This window comes from Rhea americana, unplaced genomic scaffold, assembly GCF_003343005.1.
Source record: "Rhea americana isolate MKP2758 unplaced genomic scaffold, rheAme1 scaffold_416, whole genome shotgun sequence".
Classification (NCBI taxonomy): domain Eukaryota; kingdom Metazoa; phylum Chordata; class Aves; order Rheiformes; family Rheidae; genus Rhea; species Rhea americana.
Genome location: NW_028186553.1, coordinates 305,353 through 314,209, shown reverse-complemented (window position 1 = coordinate 314,209; position 8,857 = coordinate 305,353). Strand labels below are relative to the sequence as shown.

General features: G+C 45.8%; 1 protein-coding gene across 1 annotated transcript; it reads right to left on the bottom strand.

The window, feature by feature from the left end:
* Positions 1–3,750: 3,750 nt before the first annotated feature.
* On the bottom strand, positions 3,751–7,822 carry SMKR1 (small lysine rich protein 1). Its single transcript, XM_085314942.1, has 4 exons — positions 7,628–7,822; positions 7,148–7,226; positions 6,928–6,984; positions 3,751–4,226 (listed from the first exon to the last, which is right to left on the bottom strand). The coding sequence occupies exons 3-4, from the start codon at positions 6,928–6,930 to the stop codon at positions 4,023–4,025; spliced, it is 207 nt and encodes a 68-aa protein (XP_085171068.1). The 5' UTR covers positions 6,931–6,984; positions 7,148–7,226; positions 7,628–7,822; the 3' UTR covers positions 3,751–4,022.
* Between the last annotated feature and the right edge of the window lie 1,035 nt (positions 7,823–8,857).

Below are 8,857 nucleotides of genomic sequence, written 5' to 3'. Positions count from 1 at the left end.
TCTACTGATTTTAACCTGTGGTTTGTGAAGTCAGGAGTGGGAGAAGGCCTTGTGAGCTTCCTCTAAAGGATCATCGAAAGTATCTGTGAAAAGCAAATTTGCTGAATTCATTGCAGTTTTTCTTCAGAAAACTTAAATAATTTGACAAATAATAACAACAACCTCCCCCACCAAAAAAAACCTACTACCAGCTGATTAACATGCTTACATGTAACAGGAACATCTCAGTGTCAGAACTGGAAGGCTTGGAGTATTCCCAAGTGTCATGGTATATCTAGTCCACACGGCTCAGAGAATATCCACTTCTATCAGGTCTAATCTTTTGATCCTTCTGGTCTCTTGTATAACAATTATTAGCAAAAGGGAGGAGAGTTGGACTTGTGCCCTTTTTAACATAAACAGAAAGCTTGAACAAGAGGGAGTATAGAGAGAGAGTAAAATTAGTTGACTCCTTTTGTGCCTGAAGGACTTCTGAAATGACTGTGAAGAACCAAGATGGTGAAAGATGAGCAAATGAGACAGGAGTTAACCTCCTGGAAACTTTCTTTTATTTCTTCTGCTGACACTATTTAATGCCAATGGCTAATATGCCTTTTGGATAAAAGCTTTTATTTAAAAATTCACCATAGTAACGTCTTTATTATGGAGGTAGCATTTATGACCAAAAAGGTCTTCTGCTGTCTTCCCCATAACAGCCAGCGCATTTCTTAAGATGAAAAACAAACAAAAAAGGATTTGTGCCATTTACCAAGACTTTCTCATGTATCATAAAGACGCAAGTAAGTGCAGACATCAGTTTTAAGTGCACAAAATAGTTCATAAGTTAACTAGATCTCGTAATTTAGGCCTGACGCAAAGCTTTCCTTAATGTGAAGATAGTGTGCCAGGAAATACTGAGTGATATAGGACTGCTGAGCAAAGAAGAGACGCTTACGTTGAGCTTGAGATATTCTAATATCAAATGTGGTAGGTAGCGTCTTTTGCTTAAGCTCCTTATACATACGTATGTATAGCCATAGCTCACACCCACACTGTGCAACAACCGTCCTGTGCCACCCTGCTCTACGCCACCCACAAACATGCACGTTAGCATCCAGTGTATTTTTAAGAGCCTGGCTCTGGTACGCAACTTCCTACAGGAAACGTTCACCTCACGTACTCAGAGCAGCGCGCTGTGCGTGACGCTACGCAGCAGCCTAGCGGAGGAAGCTCTAAGGCCATCACCGGTGTGAGAGGTGATGCACCCTGTTTGTGAAGATCCCTTGCACTGTGCCCTAAAGCAAAAGGACCTCTGTCTTGCAGCTTCTCCTCAAAAGCTCCTTAGGGGATTCAGGTAGAACAGACTTCATTCATGTAGTAAATGAAGCTTTGAAATACTCAGCTTGTAAATACTGCACCCCAGCAGGCAGGAGAGCCTGTCACAGAGTTGAGCTTGTGCACACTGTGGTAAAACAGACACATCTGGGGTTGTCATCTAGCGGCATCCACAGCCCCGAATCAACCTGCTGAAAGTCCAAAGTATTCTTCAGAGGTGTCTGTGGGTCCTCACTAACAACTGGGGAGCCTGAATTACGTGAAAAATGAGACAGAACCAGATGTCAGAGTCAAAAGGGAGGAAAAACAGTTTCATTTTTCAGTTTGGGATGGTTGGAAGGGATATCTCGTCTGCTGTCAACAAAAAGAAGCAAGTGGCAATTTTTCAGATACACTAGAAAGTGGGGCGTTATTCTTTGCCCTTTGCTGTTCGCTACCTGGTGTGCTCAGCTGCATCATGCAGAAATTAGCTTTTTCTTTTAAGAGAAAGCATACAATGATATTTGGCTATTTGTTCCAGTCATTTTTGCATATTAAACGTTGGTCTGAAATCATTGTAGCTCCAGTCTACCACATATGTAAAAAGGGCTTGGCTTAATTAGGGCAGTCCTGTTAGATTAGACCACTTGTCTATCTTGCGTGGCATGCTGCCTCCGCACCGGCCAGATAACAGCTGCTTCGGAGGAAGCTGCAAACTATGCTGCAATAGGTGGTTGTAGAGCAAGCTGCCCCAAAAGAAGTTGTTTTCCCAAAGAGCTGCTGTGCGTGCAATTGCTGTTAAGTGAGCTTCTTCGTCTCGGCAGGAGGGTGCACCGCTCTTCAGCTTCTCCTCCTCCTGCAAACTGACCCTGTAGCAGAAGCGCAGAAACCGTGATGGCAAGGGGAACCCCCGTGTGTTCAGCAGTCCCTAGCTCGAGTGAGGTGACATGTCTTGCCTAAGCTCTGAAACACCTGTCCCTTAAAGCTCTACTTAGCAAATATATCATACAAAAAGGGATGGATTTTTTTACAATTAGTGTGACAGGCAAAATACAGACAAAGCAAATTCTGTTTTGGAACCTCATTACTTGAAGGAAATAGCTGCAAGTATATGATGTGGCCAGAGACTTCCTGGTGTGTCTTGGGGAAGCCTAGCACCACATGCAGCAAACTGTATGTGCAAATGACTTCTCTGATTCAGCAAAACATGCCAACTGCAGACAAATTAGCAGGCAAACAGGACCCCATCATGATTTTCGTGACATGTAAATGAAACAAATTCAGCAGTGTACTGCAGTAGCCTATAAATGACAGTACTGGGCCTGCAAGCAGTGCCCCAAAACTATGATTTTACCTAGTCAAGCCCTTCTCACAGTGGGGAACACTTTAAGCTGGAGAAACAGCATAAGGCCTTACAAACTTTTATCAGTTTGGGTCAATCACATTGTTATTGGCTGTTCTGTTATCTGCAACATAAAGTTACCTAAAGTCAGAAAGGTGCTGCACCTCCCCCTGCAGTTAAGACAACCAGAAATGGCCTTGAGTGTAATCCTCTAGGGCCAGCCCATAGCTCTGCCAAATCTGCACGCGCAGATGTTCAGCCTTGAGAACCAACTGAAATTCTCACATGATACTTCCTGTGCGTGTCTCAGCGCCGCTTGGTGTAGAGCGCAATGCTGCATGCTCACCCTACACAACTGGGATGCTTCCCCCCAGAGCAGCCCTAGCCCATTGCAAATTCTCTTTTCCCATCTCTTTTTCCAAGATTCCACCTGTCCTCTGTTCCCTCCCATCTTTCCACAGCTTCCATCAGTTCAGGATACGTGCTCTCCTGTCCCAGTCACTCCACTGCATCCTTCTAGTTGGGGTGGGGTAAGAATCTGTGAGATTTACAACTTAACTTGACACACTGCCTCATGATCTACCAACAGCTGCATTAGATTCACAAAGAGGAAAACAAACAGAGTGGACTCTAATGCAAAGCCTGTGGTCTCCAGCCAGAATGTTTGGACCGATTACTGCAAACAGACCTTCAGGGGAGGGATTCATCACCTCTACCTATGTGTAACTACAGCATCAGTATCAACAGCTGAGCTGCTGGTTCCCACTACAGCCACAGGTGAGCCGGTCAGTTATGTTCACTGGAGCTTAAAGTACTGCTCATCTGACAAACGTGGCCATCTCCCTTAGAACGAGGTTGAGTCCCCCTCCTCTCCACTAAGTCTATTTCCTAGCTCTTGGTTGACCAGAAAGGGAGAACAGGGTGCCTCTCAGGCACATGCTGATATAGAAACTATATTTAATGATGTTGATCCTACCATGGTATCCATTTTCGGAGCTCAGGTTTCCACCAACCCTGGTTAAAGCAATGGGAGGTGGAGCGTGTCCTACGGGCCAACATGATCCCTGCATAAGAGGATGGCAGCAGAGTGTATGAATCAAACCTGCTACAAACCCTTCAGACTGCTGAGATGCAATGTTTTATTCTGCACAGAACTGGAGGACTGAGGGCTGTGGCTGAAACTACAATGGCAAAGTGGTCACTTGCCATTTGTCACTCTATGCTTGAACTGTAGAGTAAGAGTGTCTTTGTGTGGACCCAGCAAGGACTATAGCAGATTATCTGAGCTAACCACTGGACATGTCTGTTTGAGACTAATCCTCAGAAACGTCTCTTCTTCACTGGGGAGCTTGTTTTTTGCTGTGCCTTTTGCTTTCCAGCCATCTGGTTACTTTCCTTTCTTCCCTTTCTTTTTGGGGGAGCCAGGCCAGGGAAAGCCTCGTAACTCCAGGCAGGCAGGGGCATTGTGGCAGATGTAGTAGGCGTTGAGCATAGCCGCTGGGTTGAGAATATCCACTTCCTTCACCACCTTCTTTGCTTTCTTTTTGGAGCCTTTGCCCTTGCCACGCTTGGGTTTGCTACCTTGAACTGCCTGCAGCCATAAAATGATAACGGAAACAGTTAGTGTTGTGTCTTTATCATGTTGGTACTAGGTAAAGGATTGTAAGACATCTTGGAACAGCTGCTTCACTGTATCTTAGTCCTGGCTTGCAGTATTGCATCAGAGCCCTTTAACACAGATGCCTGTACTTTGTGATTTTATATATGGACTATCAAGTATTAGACATTAATATGTTTTCACCAAAGTCATATTTGCTTTGTAGCCTGTAAGAATCTTTAAAGAAGTTACTGAACAGGGCTAATTTGTGTTCCAAAGTGTGCTTCTGTCTGGCTTTTAAAAAAAACTTTTTGCAGGATGGAAATCGTACATTCTCTTAAATTTATTTTTTTTTTAAACTAATGCATTATGATATAACTCTAAAGCAAACTAAGCATATCCTGCCTTTTCATCCATTACCGTTGTCCATTTTTGATTTTGGATCATAAACGAGAAAAGCAGGTCTCCCTTCTATAGCTGTAGCCTTTTTAAGGAATTGTGAGATAGCAGTTATGCTACTTTTACCACTAATACAAATCTAAATAGAAACTCTGCCATTTTGTATGTACAAAGAAGGTGTTGCCAAGACTCATCTAAGCCCTAGAAAAGATGATGGCTCCTGCTAACTCCAGCTAGTTAGCACTGGAGCTTAAACATCCAGCCTCCTGCCTCTGAGAGATTTGCTGGGTCTGCTTCACTCTTGTTTGTTCTCCCACCCATGCTGGTCACTCCTCACAGCAAGGCTGGAGTGTCTCTGCATGAAAAACACTGCTTTCAGGTGTTGAGCAACAGAAATTGGGTCAGAGACTCAGAGGGATCTCTCATTGCTGCTGTGATGTGATGGCAGGAAGATGGTGATGGCAACATGAAGCCACAAGGTGGGCTGTGTCCCAAGAATGCAGAGGATGGAATGACAGCTAGTCCCAGGGAAGGGGGAAAAAAGAGAGAGAGAGAGAGAGAGAGAGAGAGAGAGAGAGAGAGAGAGAGAGAGAGAGAAAGGAAAAAAATTTTTTTAAAAAAAAAGAAAAGCTGAACGGGAATATTTCCACATCATGAGTGACTGAAAGTATTTGATTTGTGATCTGGTGCCAAGAGCACTTTCAGTATACACCAAGTCAATTTATGCATTTGTATTATTTGCCTTTTTGCTCACTGCTAATTAAGCAGATTAGCGGGCTTCTTCGTTAGAAAGAATTAGGATAGATGCAGTCAGAAAGGTCATGTGTAACAATCAGCTTGGCATAAATGAGGGGGAAGCAATACATTAATATATTTTTAATAGTATCAGTTCTAAAGAGTCCTTTTATAGCTCAGTACTCTTTAGAGCAAAAAACGTAAAAGTTAATGCTTTGAGGTATGAGAACAGAGTCAAGGATGCAAACTTCAGAATCAGCCCAGATCTCGATGTGAAAGAATATGTACAGGTAGAGGAGAAAAAGAAAAGAAAAAAGGTTGAAAAGTCCATATAAAACACACAGAACCACTATTCACAGTGGGGGGGGGGGGAAAGCAGACGAACAGAAAGTACAGACTGTAAGCTGCAGATGCGGACAGTATTGTTTTCTAAACTTTTGGTCGTGCAAACAGCAAACTACTTAAACTCAGACATATATCAGATAGGGTGACAAGCCTTTTTACAGACTTAATTGGATGGAATTTGTCGAATACTGAATGTGCTGGAATGTGTACACTCCACGGAGTAATTTTGTTTATGTAGAAAGATGTATTTTCAGCCAGTCTCCTGAATCAAACTCCCTGTTTATACACTGCCAAGAGGGTCACTGGCAGGTTTCGCAAGCACAGCTAGGTTCCTGGTGGGAATCTGGTTCATTACTTTGAACTCCACAGAGGATGCCAAACTTTCACAATAAAAAGATGCTTACATGCAAGCGCAAGCTGTTGGCATAAGTCTGCAGCAAGAACCAGGAAATATCTTTGGCCTAGAGCTACCTCTCTGCTATTGCAGTCTCTGCAATGGACACTTCCGTCCTTCAGGCTTTCAATGTTCTCGATCACTGTCAACATCTGACTGTTTTTTTTTTCCTGTCTGCTAAGTCTCTGTTTCCTGTCTCTCATTAAATATAGCAGCAGTATGCTATAGTCCACAGTCAAGCTCACACACTCCAGCATCACGTAGAGCTGGGGTTCCTAAAACGTGCAAAGCTAACAAGTTACATATGGCCTCACAAATGCTGTCAGAACACCACCTTGTGTGTATACATGCACATGTGGCCGCACTGGAACCAACTCTTAGCCTACCAGCCTACAGTCCTGGGATTTCTTATGGATTTATCAAGTAACCAAAAGCGTGTGATATTGAATAGAATGCAGCTTTTCTTCAGCTTGTAGAGGCAGGCCTCACACAGAGCAGAGTTTCTAACAAAATCTCTTCAACTTCTTAAGCTGCAACCATCACCAGGGCATCTGGATACTCATCAAAAGTGCTGGGACATCTATATTTGTATGGAGTTTTCATTCACCTGCAAGCAATCCAATTTGAGGCTTTATGACAAATGCAAAATTTTATCTCTTATTAAGAAAAGCTGAAAGCAGAATCTGGTACATACTTATATACAACATAAAGTTAGCAGGTCAGTTTATGCCCTGCAGCCTTGGGAAGGAGCCTTTGGGATAGCAACTCCACTTCCTAAAGAAATGGACTCAATACATTCATAAAGAATCAAACCTGTATTACCATGGTAAGTCCTTTTACTGAGCTGAGGGATTCCACATCAAGCCCCGAAGACGGACCCTGCAACACACAGTCACACAGTAGGTTAAATACTATGCAAGGCATTAATGTCATTCTCTACTCCTGAACTGTCAGGCAAAAAAAAAAAAAAAAAGAGAGAGAGAGAGAGAGAGAGAATAGTGAAAATCAGACCTCTGCCAAAACAGGCTTAAGGGTGCCATACCTAACCAGAGCATTTCCTCACGAAGATTCACTCGTGGGTTGTCCACCAACTCTGCCAGATTCCAGGGCTCTGTGCTTCTCTGTTAAGATGAGATTTCCTTTAGCAGTACAAGAGCAAATGAGGGAGGGGAAAGAAAAGGAAGCTCTCAACTGCAAGGCAGTGTTAGCAGCCTGGGGAGGCACTTGCAGTCAGGCTGCCCCAAGCCCCCTGAGCTGCTGCGTTTCGGCTTCGAGGACGGTCCCCATCCCCACAGCACCCCAAAGCATCCCCCCCCTTCGCAAGGGCAGAGGGAACAAAGCTGTCGAGAGCTTCCCCACCACCACCTACGAGCAAAAACACCTCAAGTTTTCCACAGCTTTTCCCCCGCCAGGTGAAAAGGTGCCCGGCGACACTCCCCAAATTAAACCGTAACGCGAAAACGCAGCCCAGCGTCCAAACGCAGCCCGCCCATCCCAGACCCCTCTCCGCCTGCGGCGGGACCTGAAAGCTTGACGGTCCGGGTCCGGGTCCGGGTCCGGGTCCGGGTCCGGGTCCGGGTCCGGGTCCGGGTCCGGGTCCGGGTCCGGGTCCGGGTCCGGGTCCGGACCGCCGCAACACCCCTCACCGCCGCCGGGCGCGGCCTCCTCCTTGTTTACCTCCCGCAACGCGTTGCCATGGCGCCCGCCCCCCCCCACCAACGCCCCCTCACCCCACGCCTGCGCAGTGGCGACGGCCCGCAGAGGCGGGAAAGCGGGGAAGGGAGGGAGGGGGCGGTCGCTGACGCACCGCCCCTCGTCCAATCGCCAGCCGGGCGCTGGCGCGCGCTGCCCGCGACCGTTGTGGCCGCAACGGCCGCCTCAGGAAAAGGGCGGGAAAAGCCTTTCCGAGGCTGAGGGGAGCCGCCGCCGCCCTCCGCGCTCGGAAGGAGCCTGGCGAGAAACAAAGCCCAGGGCAGCTTACCTCACCCACAGCGAAAAGTACCCAGAACGAATCATAGGGAGGAAAAATAAAAGCCCAATGCTACAACTGATAGCTGGGGGGAAGGACGATAGTTGTGTTTTTCAAAGGTTAAGGGAAGGAGTGAGGTTTGTAAGACTATTAAATTAACTTTCTTGTATTTGTGGGCAAAAAGCCTCTCCCCCCTCCCCCTTTTTTGCATGCCTCACGTTTTTACAGTATGCCTCAGCTTTCTGCATCTGTTGGAGGGGAAGCAGCCTGCTCCTTTACTGTCTCTGAGAGCAATGAAGTGTGAAAGGCAGTGGTTTTCTCTTTGCTTAACCAGCTGACCCATGTCCTTTACCACAGCAACATTTTAAAAAAACAGCCTCTGTTTTTGGCTCCTTTGAGAGCCATAGTTTGACACAGCAGGCACCAAAAATGATGGCTAGCAGAGTATGGACACTGCCAAAAATGTGGTGTACAGTAGTTAAAATTAAACTAATATCTTAGATCCAGGGGAAGCCAGGTGAGGTGGAGGAAACAGAGGGAAGAACAGGCACCTGAAGGGTTGATTTCAGTGCCCTGCACCTTTGTAGAGGCATTTTTTTTTTGCACAGCCAGGCTGCTAATGCACAGAAATACTCTCTTTGGTAAGTTTTTGGAGTAAGGATGCAAAGCACCTGGGTTTCTATTCTGCATCCCTCAGCCTCAGGCTTTCACTTCTGCAAACTGATAAGGGTCTTTCATTAAAGCCACAAGTGAAAAATATGGATAAGAGCTGAATTGCCTGTC